Raw genomic sequence first — 20647 nt, 5'->3', positions numbered from 1 at the left:
CGATAATCCCTTTACTGACAACGGTAAACTGTAATAGACATCCAGTCACCAAAAAATCTCACAATACCACATAAAGTCACACGATAACCCAGGTATGACTTTCATACCTCTCATAAAAAAAACATGGGATAAAGTTGGATGCGATTCTGATAATGACATGTTAAGCCAATCAAAACTCACCACTATGCCATGTCCCACTTTCACTACAGGTGGTTGGTTGTTAACAGGTGTTACAGTAATACTCAGAACCTGATTGGGTAATATGTTGCCGTGGGTGTCACTAATGTTGAAGATGATCCGATCTGTGATTGGCTGACTACCAATTTCATTCTCGCTCTGGTATCTGCAGAATTCACAACAAAATCCGTTGTCATCAATTGTATGTGAGAAGTTAGAATCATTTGTATCATGTATTGTATACTATATTTAAGCAAATAAACATGAAGCACTGTGTCCATACATTGAAATCAATACAAATCAGAATGACAAATTCCACAGTTACCGTTGACCACTAGGTGGAGGTAGGATCAGCCAATTGTCAATGTTAGGTTGTTCGATGCCCTCGTGGTCAGCTGTGACTATGGAAATTGCCACTCTGATGAGGATCGTCAACCAAGACAGATCGAAAGCTCAATGCTAAAAACTTTGAACTGCTTGTGTGTTATAACCTTTGTAAATCATTTAATCTACCGAGCCGATGACTATTTTTGGTCATATTAAGTAATTGTTGTGTGGTATATACATCTTTAAATAACCTGTTGGTACAAACATTAATAAACTCAATTTGTGCCACTTTGTAATGTACATTGTATTTCAACAGTGTAGAAATTGTGTACTTACCTAATATTATAAGTATCAATATCAGACTGTGTGATTGTATTACCAGCTGTCAAGCCATCATATGTATTCAACACAGTCCTATGTTGTAAATTACCATGTTGAGGTGATGTCAACAAAGTTAGGAAAACCTCATCAGCTGCACTCTCATCATCCCGAAATGATAGATGTTCCTTAGTTACTGTTGCCGTGGCAAATTCCGGAACAAGAAGAGAAAGTAGAGAAGATTCTTCAAGGATTGGTGCACTCTTGTCGACAGGCAAGACAACCATGGTGATAGTTGTAGAGTCTGTATTAGTCCCATCACTAACACTAATTTCAAAGATATCTTCCAGAACTAGGGATCCATCATGTACATAATAGAAAGTATTGCTAGTAACTTCACCATGGCTAAAAGTATCACCTGAAAGAGAAATAGGCTTGTAGAATTATTTTTGCAATATATCAAATTTATGACATCCTTCTCATTCTAACAATCTGTCAATTGTCTCTTCCCCTCCCCTCCCCCATGACATGTACCAACCAATCCATCTTTCCCCTTTCCTTTTTCACCACACGCTATCCCTAAACATTCAGCAAACAGCTTGTTACAAGCTAACCTCCATCCCAACCACCCTCCCCCTCAACATTCAGCAAACAATAGCTTAACCTCCCTCCTACCCCCTTCATTCCCTTTCCCTTCGGCATTCAGCAAACAAGCTATCTATACTTTTCCTCCCCTATCACAATTCCTTTCACTCCAGGAATTTTCACATGTGAACTATTATAGCTGATATTTAAACAACAAGAGACCAAAATTCTTTAGGAGTGAATACCATATATGGATAGCCCATTGTAGTATGCCCCTGATAACAGTGATAATTTGGAGTTCACTTTCAAAGAAAAGTTTGACTCTGCGAGTAGTACTTTTCATATGTAAACTTCTTTGCAAACTGCCATACCATATTACACAGAACAAATTAACTTTTACAAGTACTGACAAAATCCCTTACCAGGCCTGAGAATAACTCGTGTTGTTCGATCACTTTTGACAAAATGTCCTGTGAAGGGTGCACTGGATAACCTGTATGTCAGATCCGCTGATCTAGTATCTAAATCAGTGACAGACAGTTGGTCATCTCCGATTGGAGCTGTTCCACCCTGGCTAACAGTAACTAGTGGAGTCTTGTCATTAAAGCTTGGTGCTGCAGTGTTAGTTGGAATCAGTCTTACTGTGAATGGCTGGGGTGGAATCTCATTGCCAGAACTGTCAGAAACTAGACAATGGACAACAAATTCATTTTAGTAAAAATATAATATGATCATTAAAGAGCTGTCACTGAAAAATAAATGAATCTGATTTATTACAAAATATAAAAAAACTCTTGAAAAATTGAAAATGGTTAGCAATTTTATTTTACAGAAAAAGTCCAGTCAGACTTATTTCTGCCTTTAGTACACTTGTATTGATTACTGCTATCAACTAAATAATGGATATTGGGTGAATACATAGCACCTAGGTAACTTCTTCAACTTTGAGATCTTGCAAAGATGCCCTACTGTACTTGACATGTGTTCAGCCATTTTGTTTTGACCATTTCATACACAAACACCCTTATCTCTTTGTCTTGACAAATACAAAGGGTATAAAGACAAAGAGACTCGATATTTGTAATGACAGAAGGTTTTTCCATACATCCTGGCAGGAAATCCCAAATGGGACTCATTATCATAAATTTGGATAGTAATTGATCTCATTAACATAAATGAATACTAATTAGCCCTGTATTGTGCACTAGGTAGAAAACTAACCTGAGAAGTAGAAAGTAAAATGTTGCATATCTTGTCCAGGTTCAAATGGTGGTGGTCTATACACTATCTTCTGTGCATTGACATCAGACTGAGTGAAATACTTGATGGCTACAAATGGTCTGTCAACATGTTCTATGGTTCCCTGGTTTGCCTTCAACGGTTGGGTAATATTGTACATCAGATCTGAATCTGGACTATCAGGATCATAGAATGCCAGGTGAGTTCGACCAAGTGGAATCACCTCTCCTTCAAACACCTATTAGGAAGTAGTAAAAAAGTTAGGACAGACTTCAAGGATTAATTTTCAATAAAAAATCATAAAATCCTCAGAATAATTCAAATTTTGTCTACTTTCATACCTCAGATAACCAAATGACAGTGAAATGGCCTTGGAATATTAAAAGGAATTTTTCAATTTAAGTTCCTTAAAATTTCCAGAAAATTTCCAAATTATTTTCCAGGAATTTTCAGGTCAACTAATATCAATTCCCAGGATTACTCACTGTACATTTATTTCACCAACAAACCGTCATTTGATTTCTTCCAAAATGTTTAATGTAGACTGAAATGATTGTCAATGTTTGTCATCACTTGTTTACAACAACATTCTTTTCAGTGTTAGGGATGATCACACAATGTAACACAAGCTCAATAAATGATCTTTGTTTGTTTAGGACAAAACCCCTCCCCCTAAACGAACGTTCACAAGTGCAACATGGACATGTTTAGATATGATGTAAACCAAGATGAAAATTGTAGCGATGACACCAATACAATTGATGTATGTAAAAATATGACACATTACAATACTACCAGAAACCCAGCACTATATAGCACATTAGAAGTAAATTTAAATCATAGCCCCTATACATGAATGATTACAAGTGTATACACAATGACAAATTTGTTAGTCCATGGTCACAGCTGTCAAACACAATGAAATACTGTTGTTAACTTACAGTAGCACCAAGTGGTAATGGTACTTTGGCTGCTAACTGTGGTGGTTCATCATCCCGAGCTAAGACTGCAATATTAAAAGCTTGGTCACTCAGAACATTGGGTGGACTGGCATTGTCTGCAATCTGTACACATCAAAACAGAAAAAACACAACAACTACATATCAAAGTTTCTGAATAAATTTCAGCACATATATTAAATTTGACTTGATGAGATCAGAGTACATTGCACTGAATCATTTCATATCTTTCATAAAATGGTCAAAAAGGTTTGAACAGGAAGTTTATTGTGAGATTCCTCTTCATTATAATCATGGTACTATTGTGTGTGTAGATTGCAAATCTTCATGGCAGATAATTTGACCTCAAAGATAAAATCATCATTTGTGGTGTCTTTGCTACCATGGTGTTGGTATCCAACACTTATATTTGCCCAGAACACTTCATTATAATTATGGTTGTAGTGAATCGCCAGGATATTCTGTTGACCTTGATAAAAGTTAAAATCCTAGGCACTGAAGCTCAGGCACTTTGAACTTGGAGTGAGGGAAGCCACCTACATCCAGGCACTTAAACTAGTTGAACAAACTATTTTTGTGGTCCAGCCAGAAGTTCAAGTTATTCTTTTATATATACTTTTTTTTTCTCATTGGCAATGTGATTACTTAATTATTTCATTTTTCTCACTTGATATGTAACTTTTTTTTTGACCTCTGGCAAATAAATAATATATATATAAACCATCACTGTACTGAGATGGAGGGCAATACAAACTTCTAGGCATCTATGACACCTTATTACATTCATGTGTCCATAGGTCACGTGAGCTGAATAGTGGGTCAATCTGTTGACAAAGACTGTGAACTACACAGTAAAAAATGTCATGAACAATTTTCAAGTTTGTGTTTGGAACAAAATTTCAATTCAATACTATGATTTACCAACACAGATGATGAATTTTCATTTGAAAATGGTTCTAGTGTGTGTAGATTGTGAAATTTAAACTGTACCTCAAACATAAAGTAGTCAGTATTGGTGTCTTCGTCACCGTTGTGTTGGTACCATATGTGTCCATAGTCTACATCACCTTGTCTAAACCGTCCAACTTTACTCTCCATCAACCCATTGCCTTTATCAGTCCAACCGTCATATAAACCATCAGATGGCACTGGTAGTATCATCATTAGATCCCCTAGAAAAGTCAAATTAAACAAGGTTAACCAATTATCAATATTAATATCGCTATGCTGTGTAGTTCTCAGTCCCTGTAATCACATTTACTACATGCTAGGGAGTCAACTCATTTCATGCACACCTATAGTAATGCATGTGTAGTAAACACAGCAGAAGTCATGGTATCAACCAAGAAACTGTTGTCATTTTTATGATGAGCCTAGGTGGTAAAAATCTGTTTTGCCTAACTTACCATGTCTAGGGTTGTCCTTTGGTGGTGTTAATGAAAATATAAGTTTAGTGCCTAACTTACCATGTCTGGGGTTGTCCTTTGGTGGTGTTAATGAAAATATAAGTTTAGTGCCTAACTTACCATGTCTGGGGTTGTCCTTTGGTGGTGTTAATGAAAATATAAGTTCATTATCAGGAGAATCAATATCGGTAGCTGACAATAAATCATTGGTAATCTGTGCCATTCCACCTTCTGCTACTCTGGCTTGGATGTTATTCACCATGACTGGACCTTTGTTATCCTATGTGATACAGACAACCAAAAAGAGTTAGTCACTTTTCTATATAATTTCTGTTGGTCACTGTCAAGTGATACATATTGTACTTATGGAATGTTTATGTATAAGGTGGGACTTGGGAGTAAATACTCAATACAAGTAACTTGACTTCTAATACATTTGAATAGTTCCTATCAAAGTGACAAGATGAATTGGATGGTTCCTACCAATGACAAGATGAGCCTTCATATAACACACACACATGCACACACACGCATGCACGCACGCACGCATGCATGCACACACGCACGCACACACATACACACGCACACACACACAAATAATAATCTGGCAATTGAGGTCTTGGTTTAATAAGATAGACACAAACTAAAACTATTGTTGTTCAATGTGGTATATTATGCGAATTGTGGGTGATAGTGGTGTCCCTGTTGCCCGGAGACAGTAACTGTCAACATTGAAAGTCTCCAAAAATGTACACTACAAAATTTATGAAAGTTACCAGAAATGCCACCCTACTGCGAGTACAATTAAACTAACATCCATTCAACAGCTGATATAAATATGTCACAACAATAGTGTTAGTTGGTGTTTATCTTAGTATTAAATCAAGACCCCGATTGCTAGAGTAGTGACTGACATAGTCTGTAAGGTACACCACGACGGGGCGCCCTCACACATCGGCCAACCCCTGTGTGAGAGGAGGCCGGTGAGGGCAAAACGTCACGACGTATCTTACAGTCTATGACTAACAGACACAAGTCTAAAACACTTCTACTTGCCTCTGGTTGTACAACAATTTCAAACATAACATTAATGACATTATGGCCATCAGAAGCTTGCATTAAAATCACATCATGTGTGGTTTCCCCTCCATTGTGAATATAACGCACAGTTCCCTTCTCCAAGTCCTCCAAGTCAAAGGAAACTACTAAAGTCCTCTGTGGCAGTTTCACCAACTTCCCATGCATAGGTCCACCAATCACAGACAACACTACCGATTGTGGATTATCGGAGTCTTGGATTGCTAAATTGCCAGTGGTGATTTCCCCACTACCACCTTCACTAACGACTAGTGGTACATTATGTACAATCTGAGGAGGTGATTCGGATATGGCTATGATATTAACATAGGCAGTCGATGAATCATATTGTCGGTCGTTGACCTTCAGACTGATACTTCCTTTCAAGGGCAAATAAACTTGATGTTGAAACCGTATGTTTCCCTGTATCAACTCCTCGTAGGTGAAACCATCTCCTTGTAAGAGTTTGACATCTTTCCCAAAAGTGTTTTTGATCAGATCACCATTTGATGGTGCATCAACGACATAGAAAATCAGATCAAGATATGCAGTGTCTGGATCATAGGCAGTGAAGAAGTAGGAATCCAATACTTTAGACCCCCCTATAGGGACAGTTATTGTGCCATTCACACTCAGGCCTGGTGGATAGATGTTTACTGAAACATAAAGAAAAGCAATATTCTTAGTACAACCTTTCCACTGAAAGGATACTCTTATTACTAGGAAAAATGTTGACATTTTGAGTGTAGGTGAAAATTGTAGACAAGCTTTGTAAAGACAATAACACTGCTTTATTTTACATCAAAATAGCCTGAAAAAACCCGAAAACTGAATATCATAATGAAACAAAGTCTGGTAGCATTTATCAGTTTATTCACTAGTGTTATGGGTTGTACTTGATATGGACAATAGTATATACAGAAAACTCTTTACTTTGGTGTTATGTGTTGTATATAAGTAATGTGCAATTTTTACTGACAACACTTTGACAAGTTTCCTACCTTCGCATGTACCAGTTTCATGGTTTGCATAAAATCCCCGTCCACAATCAGTCAAACAGACGCCATTGAGGAGGAAGCTACCAGCCATACAGTTCACACATTTAGATGGTGTAGAACATTCTATGCAATACTGGGAACAAGCTGTAAAACAATATTCATATTACATCAGGAGTATCAATGAACTTGAAACAAATTTATCTAGACATCAAAGTAGTAAGCCCCTCAGAAATAAAATTTTAAACTTTTACCAATACTTTGTTCAAGAAAACATCAACCCATTCTCAGTTAAAATCAAGAAATAAAATCAGGACTTATCGATGTCACCTACAAATTGAGGTCCAAATATTATCAATTTAAATGTAGTCATTTTAAAATCCAATATGGCCGCCGAAAACTGTGTTAACTCTAACTAAAGGATTGTTGATTTCCTTGACAACAAGATAGTGAACCCCAAAAATTTCTTGTAACATTTCGAAATGATCAGAGATGGTTTTCATATTGCAAAGTTTGGAAAGATTTTAAGGAGTTTGATTTTGTGGACTATTGGTCCAGGTGTATTCCACTTTCAAGCAACACTTTCTACAAAATTTTGAAACAGAAGCCAATTCTCAATCATCAGCAAGTTATGAAGAAAGGATGAAATAATGGAAACTTTAATAAGACAGATTTTAGAGATGTAAATACTCACCAATACAAGTTTTTGAGTCCGTATCTGCATACATTCCAGGTCCACATTCTTCAACACACTGAGTATCCAACAAGAGTAGTGGCCGATAACACTCTGTACAACTCACAGCACCATCACACTCCAAACATTTAGTATCACAAACTGTAAAGAAGAAACAAATTAACTTTTTGTCAACCTTTCTAGCTTTTTTTGCAATTTATTGAGTAACAAAAAAGGACTAGGTATACGTTGTTTCACATTCTTTTTTAAGTATAAAAACATAGTAGAGTTGTTTTGTGAATAGAAAAATCCAAAATAAATACCCATTTGTCATCCATATTGTCACTTTAACAAACAGCACACACAACAAAAATATGATGGTGGCAAAGAAATCAACAAGGACACAGAAAAGAGCTTGATGGACAAATACTGTGGTTACTGAATGCAATGTACTTTTCACAACTTTTAAAACTGGTGAAAAGTTAGAAATGCTTATGTTAGGTTTAACAATTTTACCTCTGCATTGGTCTTCCAAGGGGTAATATCCACGTGTGCATCCAGGGACACATGTACCATTTTGTAAGAGAAAACTATCCATGCATAGAATACAGTCAAATGCAGTTGGACCAACACATGAATTACAGCTCCAATCACATTCTGAAAGACAAAAAAAAAATTTGATGTTGAAAGACTCGAAAGAAGACCTCCAGTAAGAGAAGATCACACAATGTCACACAAGCTCAATAAACAAACTTTGCTCCTTGTGGTGGGGGTGGGGGGTAGGGGGTAGGGGTGTCAATGAGATTGCTGAACTTCATTTTCACACTTCTAACCAAATTTCAAAAACTTTTACACCTTCAATGATAACAGGTTCTGAATTTACTGCTAATGAGTAATGCACTATGCAGTGCTGTGTTATTTTAATGTGTTTACATCATGAATACATGATCTGTCAAATTCGCAACACTTTTTGTCCATTTAGCCACTTTAAGATCACATATCTAGTTGAGCTTCTACCCACTCAGTGGTAATACAGTGTACTAAAAATCATGTTTTTACATTGCATCAATTGTAATGGTGTTATCGCTACAATTTTCATCATCATTTTAATACATAATATATAAACATGTCAATGTTGCTCTCATGAATGTTCATTTCTGGGGAGAGGGAGGGGGTTTTGTCCTAAATGAACGAAGTTCATTTATTGAGCTTTTGTGCGATCATTCCTAAAGTGTCCAAACATTGGGAACCAAGAAACATTTATACCATAGACTGGTAACCAGTAGACACCAAGTTGTGTCATATTTATGTCAGTGAATATGACTGGTTAAGAAACAAAGACATTCAAAACCAGAGTATTCTTGGCCAATCAATGGCTATGTTACATCTATAATCTTCCTTTACCTGTACATATTCTTGTCAGTGGATCAGCATAGAATTGTTCTGCACATTGTTCAATGCATTCTCCATACTGTATACTCCTGGCAGGGTCCCTACATCGCATACACTCACCAGGTCCATTGCACAATACACACCCAGGAGCACACTCTACAGGAAAAATAACAACAAACACATTCAAGAATTGATCACGATGGTATATCTGTTGATAGGCACTGAAAACAAAATTATGTACAGATGGAAGATATATATATTATAAGGGAATGCCATGCACTGCGGGAAGTGAAAAAAAAATTCATATTCTTTGGGTTCTGAAGTCATTTCACAATTTTTATACAGCATAACTTTAGCATGATTGCCAACACCACACTGAAAGATGTTTTCACATTCATTGTCCTAGTAGTGGTCCAGTGTTGCCTCATGGGATTTAGAAGACAGACATCTAAATTAGATGAACAATAAATATTCATGATGTGGAAGTGTTTATTACCTTCAATATATAGTGATATTTAGTACAGTACCTTTGTACTTAGTAGTCAAAAAAACATAACCTTACCTCTACATATACCATTGTCATTATAGTAACCATCATAACAGCTGTTAGTACATGTTCCTGTGTGTGCTAAGACTTGACCCCTTGGACATGATGTACAACCCATAGAGCCACTACTGGAACATGTCACACATGTATCATGACAAGCTGTAAATAAAAATAAGATGTTTATAGAGTTGACAAATATTTACAGCAACACCACATGTCCATATCTATCTATGTCTCTGTCTGTCTGTCTGTCTGTCTGTCTGTCTGTCTGTCTGTCTGTCTGTCTGCCCCCCCCCCTCTCTCTCTCTCTCTCTCTCTCTCTCTCTCTCTCTCTCTCTCTCTCTCTCTCTCTCTCTCTCTCTCTCTCTCTCTCTCTCTCTCTCTCTCTCTCTCTCTCTCTCTCTCTCTCTCTCTCTCTCTCTCTCTCTCTCTCTCTCTCTCTCTCCACTGTCTGTCTGTCTATCTACTTACCTACCGACCAACCTATCCATCCATCCATCCATTCGTCTATCAATCTTAATAAATTGATAAATTTCAAAGCTACAATGGCAAAGTGTTAATAGTATTCTTACCTTGGCATATTCCATTGTCTATGTGATATTCTCTACCACAGTCTGATACACAGACATCATTCAATATGTATTGATTAGAATCTACACACTCTGTACATATACTACTTGTACCAGTAGATGAAGCTACACATACAGCACAACTTGAATGGCAAGCTGTGGACACAAATTAAGGATAAAAAATGATAAAACGTTAACTTTACATTATTGAGTTATGTATATAGAAGTGTATGCATATTTGTGTGTGTGTGTGTGTGTGTGTGTGTGTGTGTGTGTGTGTGTGTGTGTGTGTGTGTGTGTGTGTGTGTGTGTGTGTGTGTGTGTGTGTGTGTGTGTGTGTGTGTGTGTGTGTGTGTACATGTGACAATTAAAAGTCCCTTATCCTGCCATGGCCACTGTCTTTTACATGGACTTGACCTTAAGAAGGTTTTAACCTCTCCAGGTCACCAATTGTGATAAATTATGCACATCATGGAAAATAACTCGCCAAGATAATCAACAACCAATAACATACATTCTTACAATATATCATCCCATTCAATTAATCATTAACGTGAGATCAACAACTTACATATTTGGTTCTCAGTTACATGAGTGATCAATCAGTAAATGCCAATGCCACTGAACAGATCAATGATTTTGGAATCTGGCAAACAGTTTTTTGTATTGCATTGTTACAATATGAGTGACCAATAACATAAAATGTTACAAAAGTGAGTGACCAATCAAATACATTATTACAATATGAGTGACCAATCACATAAAATGTCACAACAACTCATGACCAATGACATGCCTTCTTACAACTAGATTGGAGACAGATGAAAATAATCCTAACCTTGGCAATAACCTTGTGGAGTAGGATACTCTGATATTCTGCATCCGGTCAGACACTCTCCATACTGTAATCTGGCTAATTGTGGGCATGACGTACATTCTGATGATGAGCTACCAAAACATGTCGCACAGCTGCTATGGCATTCTAGATAAAAAAAAGTACAGGAAACAAAAGTATGTCAGTGTCTGGTTGTGGACATGATGGACACACAGAAGATAATCTACCAAAACATGTCGCACAGCTACTATGGTAACCTACGTAATCAAAGTAGTGTAAACATATAGTATGCCAGTATCTGTTTGCATTGTGTCCGGAAGATAATCTACCAAAATACATAGCACAGCTACAAATAAACATTATGTCTTCATGATTTTCAAATTAATTTATTTGAGAGGATTTTCAGTACATCAGCAGCTTTTATTCAAATTACTTATATTGGTCCTGCATCAAACTTACAAGGTTATAAACTTTGAACTTGGTACTCAAAGTCAATCATGACACACAAAAATAACAACATGAACTGCCATGTTAACAACAGTGCAAAATAAGTAGGATAACAGATACATAGAAATAGCTATACAGCCCAATTCTAAACACCCTGCCCCCTGCAAACATGTATTTGCATATTCATGACATGATTTGCATATTTCTCCTCAATATTGAAATTCTGGTATAGCAACTTACTGTAACAAACTCCCCTGAAATAGCTATACAGCCCAATTCTAAACACCCCGCCCCCTGCAAACATGTATTTGCATATTCATGACATGATTTGCATATTCCTGCTCAATATTGAAATTCAGGTATAGCAACTTACTGTAACAAACTCCCCTGTCTTGGTATTGGTTGGAGGAACATTGTCTGAGACAATGACCATCACTATAAACTAATGGTGATGAACATGACAGACATCCACTAGAACTAGTGTCTACACATGTTCTACATGTTGTATGGCAGCCTGAAAATCAATCAGTTATATCAATTTAGAATTATGAAAATCACAAACTTAAAAGAACTATAAAATTCATACAATTTTGAAAAAAAATTATGATCTGCCTAGGATCAAATGTTTGAAATATGTGTTATTTTCTTTGGGGTTCACATCACCAATAGCATACAACAACAGCTGACATCAGATTGTGGATGAATGAAACCTGTTACAAACAGGGAAAGTAAACAAATTAATTGGATTCATAACACTTGGCACAGGAGGTTGGAAAAGCAGAGGCCTGTACATTACACACCATGGTTTGATAGGAACAGTTTTATGGCCTCTTCATATTGCATGACATACCTGGGGAAGTTTTAATTTGTTTGTGAACTTGAACTATTATGGAAAGAGGCCATACAACTGTTCTTATCAAGTGATGGAGTGTAATATAAGTCTAACTACTTCCAACATGCTGTGCCAGTTTTAATTTGTTTGTGAACTTGAACTATTATGGAAAGAGGCCATACAACTGTTCTTATCAAGTGATGGAGTGTAATATAAGTCTAACTACTTCCAACATGCTGTGCCAATTGTTATTCATCAAATTTGTTTTACTTTCCCCGTTTGTAACAGTTTCCAGTTGTCCATGGTTTGATGTTGGCAGTTGTAACATAACATTAGTGCAGTAATTACAGTCTAAAAACATTCATTATGTTCTCCAATTTGGAGATATTTGTATCAAGGCAATCTCCACATCATGGTGCAATCCAAGAGATTGAACTAAACTTCTGCTCATAACAAGCAACTTTCTGCGTAAGCTTTAGGGAGAAGGATTCATGTTTTTTTTTATTTTTCTGAATTTGACACATACCTTGACAGACTCCATGTTCATTGGCATAATAGCTATGTGGACATTGAGATACACACTGTCCATGTGATGTAGTACGTCCTTGTACAACATGACTATCCTCTTTACAAGATGTACACTCTTCCTCATCGGAACCAACACAGGTACGACAAGATGGATGACAACCTACAAAATTGGTATCATTTTGTTAACTCTACTATTTATCAATGATTTCAAAAAGACACTGGGCCACTGTATCATTCACACTATTTATCAATGATTTCAAAAAGACACTGGGCCACTGTATCATTCACACTATTTATCAATGATTTCAAAAAGACACTGGGCCACTGTATCATTCACAAGGACAATAAGTTTGTTGAATATTGGTGACTGTTTCTACCATGAACGTCATTGCATTTGAATGTAATTATTTCCATATAATCAAATATTTGCATATTCACATCATTCATACATAGTCGTGACATAATTTGCATTTTATTATTACATTCCTTGCATATTTTTAACTAATATATTCATATACAATTTACATATTTGTGACACCATTTACAAATTGATATCATTTTCAGTTATCATTATATCATTTGCACGTTCATGACATCATCATGTATTCAATATATAATCTACATGAATGACATAATTTGCATAGTGATGAAAGTTGCATAATTTTATTTGAATATTGTGTAATTTGCATACCCATAAGATCATTTCCATCTTAATGTAATTTGCATATTTAATGACATAATTTGCAGTGATGAAAGTTGCACAATTTAATTTGAATACTGCATCATTTGCATACCCATAACATCATTTACATATCAACAATGTAATTTGCATATTTATGACATCATTTGCATATTGATGTCTTTTATAAATTCATGACAACATTGCTCTCAAAACAGAATTTTGTATACTTACCAAAGCATATACCACTGTGTTTATAATAGCCATCACTGCAGTCTGATAGACACATCCCATTTAATAAGACATTGTTGGTATTGCAAGATGTACAAGCAATTTTACCAGGACCACTACATTCATGACAGGAAGGATGACAAGCTATGAATACAAATTAACATAATATAGATTACTTTTATGAACTTCATCACGCTGAAAAAAGTTTGAATATATTTTCTTCTCACATGCAGTATGTGCATGCATGTGTGGGTGGATATCTAATACTAAATATCATGTTATGGTCTCAGTAAAAGAACTTTTCCTATTTAGACAATTGTACTGTATAACATGCTGTACAGTAACACTTACGTTCACAAAAGAAGTCAGCATGTTGAAAGAATCCAGGCTGACATCTAGTCACACATACACCATCTTGTAAATACTGTTGGGAGAGACAGCTGGTGCAGCGTGGGCCGTCAAACTCACACTGGGCACAGGACGCATCACATTCTGTTGACAAATATTTACACACATCAAAAATGAAGTACAGAACAGAAAGGATTCACGGTGCACAACAATTTGCTGGAGCTATAGAAGCAGGAAAGGCAACTATTTAGTAAATAGCCTATGTTATTATCCACTTGTTTAGGTAGTTGTTCTTGTCAAGGCATGTATCATTTTGCCCCTGGACTACCGGTAATACAAAGTAAATATATTTCTGAACACAGGCATATTATACATTTATTGCATGGCTATGAGGACACTAGTAGATGTCTATTACCCCAAGGGTTGCTATGAAGCAACTATTTCCAAGGCTGAAATATGAAAGAAATAGTTGCTACATAACAGCATGAGGGGTAATATGACATCTACTAGTGCCCGTTTAAGACAGGCAATAAGTGTTTTGTAACACATCACATTCTCAGACAAATATTCTTTCTGCATGGTCAAAGCAAATCCCTGATAAGACTTCCATACTGCATGAATAATGCCCTAGGGAAAACAGAATGAGAATAGTGCCTCCTATATGCAAATTGAAGTCACTATGGGTCAATAGTCTATACCACATGATACAATCCAAGCCAATAACTGAAGGTTATTTTGAACACGATGTGTTGTAAATTATTTTCTTTTACACACTGAAAATTGAAATCACAACTAGATAGGAGATCTAAAGTAGCACTCAGACAACCCAACTAAATGAAATCAATGGCATGTTTGGTTGCACCAAGGAACTGTTATTGGCATGAAGATCTAGAGAACTTGTACCACAGCAATCACATCCTATCAGATACACATTTACACTACTACACCAAGAAACATATGTGGTTCAAATTTTGCAGAAGAACTCCAGTTATCTAGTTTTGAATGAGAGTAGCATGGATTGAATCTGTCATGTACAGAGTCAGATCAAGTCTTACTATCCATTTGACCAATTTTAACTCCATATAGAGTGAAAGTAACACATCAACAATCCTTAACTCACCTAGACAGAAGCCATCTTTGTGATAAAAACCTTCTCCACATTCTTCAACACATTTCTGTTTTCTGATGACGTTAGTGGTGTTTGTACAAGTTAAACACTGTGATCTCTTTGGTCCAGTACACTCCAAACATGAACTATGACATCCTGTATAGAGACACAATAAATGGAATGGTAAATAAGTATATACAAGTGTCAAACTCAGAATTTAGATTATTTTAAGAGGCAGGGCTCAAAGTTAACAGTAGTCCTATGTCTACAGACTACCAATTCTTGACATGGGGCTACCATAATTTGCAGCTGGTAGCCCACTCAGGCTACCACTGATTATGTGATAATTTAAAGATGGAAGATTTATAGACATGAAAATATTTCAATAACAAACATTTCCAATAGAAGAACTCTGTTTTCAGTTCAGAAATATGGAACTATTGGTCACCATCCTTGGGCTAGCAATATCTGTAATTGGTAGCCCACTAGGACTACCAACGAAAAAAGTTAATTTTGAGCCCCATATGTCAAACAACAAAGATGGTTTCATTTAATGGGGTAGCATGATCTTCTATTCATAATTTCACCAGAAATCAAGAGTAAGTATTGCATAACCTAACATGTGAATTCTAATTTATGTTTGCTGTTCAGTCCTGTGACACAATGTGGAAAATGGCAACTGTCAATTCATCTAATATGCAAACTTACCAAAACATTCAGTGTTTTCCTGGTAGAAAGCTGGTCCACAATCTAAAACACACTGACCATATTTGAGTAGAGAGTCTGCAGGACACACAGTACAATGATACTCTGTTCCATCACTACAGGCTGTACAGGTTGGATGGCAGGCTGTCAACGACAAATTGAAAAAAATAGATCAACATATTGGCAAGAATGTAGTACAGCGGATCGATTGTACAACAGATATAAATTTGTGTTCAAGCTAGGGAGTTAGGGTCTGGTTACCAATAGCAACAGGTTATAAATTCCCTAGTATAATAAAACTTTGTTTCTATTGTTCAATGAGTGGACAATATCTACATGTGTCTGCAAATATCAATCTATAAAATTTTGATTCAGAGTGATTGATAAACCTGTAAGGGGGTGAAAAATGTTTTTTTTGATGTAATCCTATTGTTAAAATGTCACAAGTCACTCTATTAAACCATAGACACTGTCTATGATTAAACGACTACTACTACTACTACTACTATCAATGTTAGTTAACATAACACCTACTGAGATAGATAAATAACACAAAAAATATTTCACTAGAGATGTGACATGATTTGGTCACCTCGACATCCATGTTTTATTGTAACAAGCGACCTATCGGTCAGAATAGCTCCGCTGTTTTTTTTTTAATTTAATTTTTTATTTTGGTGACATGTAGAAGTGGTTCATGTCATCAGCTCTTCACTATGCAGTTTTGTTTTAGCGATGCAATAAAGTGGTTAGTGGTTTCATATGATGGCTCACTATAAAACACATTTTACACAGAAGTTGGTAATGTATTGTACTTTTATACCATAGTCACCATTTTATAACAAAAATCTACTGTTATGAAAAATTGCACAAAATCTCAGAAAAAAATGACTGGGAAATGCACACAAGAAAAAGAAAAAAAGAGGATTTTGAGGTTGGCTATAAATAATTCCATTGTCTTACAGCTTTAACCCTGGGAAATTTTAATGATGAATGAAATAAACTAGGGATCTAAAATAATTTTGAGGCAATTTGAATTTCAATTTTCTAACAAATTTACAAAGTCAACAACATTCAACTTGTACTAGTTGTGGTAGATATATATAGGGAAGAAATGTATTAATCGCCATCTTAGTTTCCGTACGGCGACACTGATCTCAAGTACCCGGAAGAGAGTCATTCTCAGCCACACGTTACAGTGGTAACACTCGTTCATGTTCGGTTACCTTTCACAAAGAAAACACAACGAAATGGTTGAAATGATCTTTTTTTTATTTCTTTTCATCACAACAACAAAATCTGCGTGATCAAAAGTGTTGTAAACTAAACCAGAAAGAATTATCGGACTGGCTAAACTTCCCGATGAACTGGAGTAAGGTCCTACTACTTCCAAGTAAGCCTCGATAGTACGTGAGAAAATCGTCTCAAACTAGCGATACAACTTTCAAAATATAACTTGACATGTCTTCATTTGTTAGAGTTATACAATTCAAGACGGGTTTTCACTCGAAAACAACAATTCTGTGAATAATGACACTCTGAACGCAGCGATTTCACGGACGATGTTACCACTGTAACGTATGGCTGACAACGACTTGCTTCCGGGTTAGTCCCTCGTGCATACGGGTGGATTGTCGGCGATTAATACATACATCGTCTGATATTTTAATTCACAGTATTTCTTGTGACCGGCGCCTGTCAGCAGACTCTGCCATTTTTTTCATCATGCCATTGTATTTAAACCTTGTACTTGACATTTCGCAATATTTATAATCCTGTCAGCAGACTCTGCCATTTTTTTCATCATGCCATTGTATTTAAACCTTGTACTTGACATTTCGCAATATTTATAATTCTCAACAAAATACCTCAACATGCCTCACTTCGTTCGTACTCAAAGCAGCCCCGCGCGGTATGATCACTGACACTGATGACATGATGAGAGAGAACCTTTTCGGATTTACATGTAAAACGGGGAAAGATACGCAAAACATAATGCAAAGTCTGAAGCCAAATTAAAGTTGTAATTATTTTAATTATTTTTACTTGCCAAATATTTGCATTTTGGAAAGGCAAGACATGTTCATGTCGTTTAACTTTACATGTGAACTGTCGGCCATATAAACTTCAACCGCATGCCTGGCATGCCCTTCCTTACGCAAGTTGTCTGAATTCTGGTTCACTGTCATTCCAAATTGCACGACAATATAGAATTAACCACAAGTTACATGTTATCTGAAAACATCACACTTTTATAGTGGGTCTGAAGTGTGATTTTAGTGAGTACCAAGAATGTCCTGTGTTGATACTCAAGATACTTGCTGTGGAAAATCGCTCGGTCAAATGAGGTCACCTTCAGCTTCTGGTCGAATCAGGATAGAGTATGCAAATGAGGATGTTGCGGACTGGCTGATTATGTAGAAGGGTGCAGAATTGGATTTGAAGTTTACAACCCTGTTTCGAACAAACGCTTGTCATTTGGGCGCCCAATGCGTAGAATTATGACTATAGCACATATTACATTGCTTGTTTGACGTCAATAGTGTCTTTTGAAAAGTGGCAGTTTACTTAAAGTCTCGTCGACTGATTTCCAATATGGCGTCGGTCATTATGCTCATTAACATATTCATTTTTTTTTCAAATTACAAAAAAAAAATCATAAAAAATAAAAATGAGGATGTGCTGACTTGAAATTAACAAATCTGAGTAAGCTACACCCTGCGCATCAACACGCCAGATATCAAAGCAATCTAATAAGAGGTTTTCAAGGAGTTGATGAAAATGACATTTTATGAAAAAAAATCATAAAAAATTGAAAATGGCACAGATCAACTTGGCATGAACAAATCTGAATAGCCTCCCCCCAGGGAACATGCACACCAAATATCGAAGAATTCCGACTGTCACTTTCGGAATAGATAGTAAAAATATAAAAGTTTGACGGACACCTATGATTCACTCTACTCTCTATACCTCAATACCCACCTATACCTAAAGCTACGCTTTCAGCTTTCGCTGACAGCGGAGCTAAAAATCTCAATGTTCAAAAATTCTACTTTAAAGCATGTCTGGTGCCTTTTAATACATCAAAATTGGTCTGAATCTAGTCTTTTTATCAAAGTCATCATTTTTTATTATGTCATATTCTGGTTTTAAAAAAATACCGAGGTGCAAGCCATATCACTTGCAATGACCACAAAAGGGTGCCACAGACTCTGCAAAGTAAGGGCTAAAATTTGGTCCTGGCTGCTGACTGTATTGCAATAAATGAAACTAAAGTGTAAGCTAAGAACTCTCAGTGTTTTTAAAAGTACATAACGATATTAGTTAAATAACTTTTGATGACTAGTAGTCGATAATAAAACAGTACAGCAAATACAACACTGTGACATAAATTGTGATAACTTTGTGTCGGTTGTCTCTACAATACGGTACTCAAGTATTCTGGTCCACGTTTCCAACCTCAAAACAGCTTGCAAACAGCACTCCTAGTGGTCAAACTAGAAAATCTTTTATCTGTCTCACAATATGGCATATTGGACCACTAATGTGAAATACAATCTAAACACTAACATATAGCGAAATGTTTGAATTCAGCAAATCTCAGTAGCATTAATGATGACAGAGATTTTGAGAGACATGACTCACCTTGGCAGGTACGTTCATCAGCTTTATAAAAACCATGGCTACAACTATCTACACATCTACCATCCTCTAACAGCTTTCTATTGTTCCGACACTGAAGGCAGCCTCTACGATCACAGCCAACACATTCATCACTGCAAGTTACTAAAAATTGCAATAAAAAAACATTATCTCACATTATCAAACAATTATCATTTAAATCTAGTCCAAACAATTTTCACCCAAAGTATTTTACAAAGTTGCATGTGACTTGTATCACAACTGGTCTAGTCTATATCTAATAGTTTTCCATCTAAGGAGGACAAAGGAGCCATTTGGAATTAATGAACAATTTACATAATTTCCCATCTAGTTTGTTAAGCATGCTTGCGAGAACATCGGGTAGTTGCATGTGGCACATTCAAGCTGTTCTGTACAGCATTGACTGTTTGGTCTGTCCTGATAAAGATTCTATGGCTGGAAATGACTGCAGTTTTTTATTACTGTAGGGATGTGTTTATAATTAATAACATACCTGGTCTGCACATAGGACAACACACTCCTTTGACTGTATATTCTACATGGTCTTTAGGACACGGTGGATATGATCTATGGTAACAATGTACTGTACCACTATCATAACCCCCCCCCCCTCCCCCACACTGTGTATTTCACATACCTGGTCTGCACATAGGACAACACACTCCTTTGACTGTATATTCTACATGGTCTTTAGGACACGGTGGACATGATCTATGGTAACAATGTGCTGTACCACTATCACAGCTACATGAACGACATAAATCAGGTGACCACTTATCACCATTCTACAGAGAAAAGAAAGAAATAAGACTGTATGTCAAGTGTATCTAACGAGTAAAGTGTCATTTGAAATGTCTTCAAGGGTTGGGGGAGGATTCCAAGGATATTTATAAGGGTTCCGCTACCAAAGTGAGGTCACACTGAGTGTGTGTGTGTGTGTGTGTGTGTGTGTGTGTGTGTGTGTGTGTGTGTGTGTGTGTGTGTGTGTGTGTGTGTGTGTGTGT

The 20647-nt window shown here is 36.4% G+C and overlaps 1 protein-coding gene across 1 annotated transcript in view; it reads right to left on the bottom strand.

Moving 5' to 3' along the window:
* Positions 1-20647, bottom strand: part of LOC144452509 (extracellular matrix organizing protein FRAS1-like) — a 61100-nt gene that overhangs the window by 28100 nt on the left and 12353 nt on the right. Inside the window, exons 11-33 of the mRNA XM_078143611.1 lie at positions 20281-20428; positions 19626-19766; positions 15981-16121; positions 15285-15428; positions 14168-14308; positions 13820-13960; positions 12905-13066; positions 11920-12060; positions 11103-11246; positions 10268-10420; positions 9711-9854; positions 9161-9304; positions 8273-8413; positions 7778-7918; positions 7090-7230; positions 6068-6744; positions 5132-5291; positions 4596-4777; positions 3588-3710; positions 2629-2884; positions 1830-2093; positions 841-1240; positions 181-343 (exon numbers count right to left, since the gene is read on the bottom strand). Coding sequence (XP_077999737.1) covers positions 181-343; positions 841-1240; positions 1830-2093; positions 2629-2884; positions 3588-3710; positions 4596-4777; positions 5132-5291; positions 6068-6744; positions 7090-7230; positions 7778-7918; positions 8273-8413; positions 9161-9304; positions 9711-9854; positions 10268-10420; positions 11103-11246; positions 11920-12060; positions 12905-13066; positions 13820-13960; positions 14168-14308; positions 15285-15428; positions 15981-16121; positions 19626-19766; positions 20281-20428 — 4392 coding nt within the window. The remainder of the gene's footprint in view (positions 1-180; positions 344-840; positions 1241-1829; positions 2094-2628; positions 2885-3587; positions 3711-4595; positions 4778-5131; positions 5292-6067; positions 6745-7089; positions 7231-7777; positions 7919-8272; positions 8414-9160; positions 9305-9710; positions 9855-10267; positions 10421-11102; positions 11247-11919; positions 12061-12904; positions 13067-13819; positions 13961-14167; positions 14309-15284; positions 15429-15980; positions 16122-19625; positions 19767-20280; positions 20429-20647) is intronic.

This window comes from Glandiceps talaboti, chromosome 22 (genome assembly GCF_964340395.1).
Source record: "Glandiceps talaboti chromosome 22, keGlaTala1.1, whole genome shotgun sequence".
NCBI classification, from domain to species: domain Eukaryota; kingdom Metazoa; phylum Hemichordata; class Enteropneusta; family Spengelidae; genus Glandiceps; species Glandiceps talaboti.
Note: the sequence above shows the minus strand (reverse complement) of the source record. Positions and strands in the feature narration are given on the sequence as shown.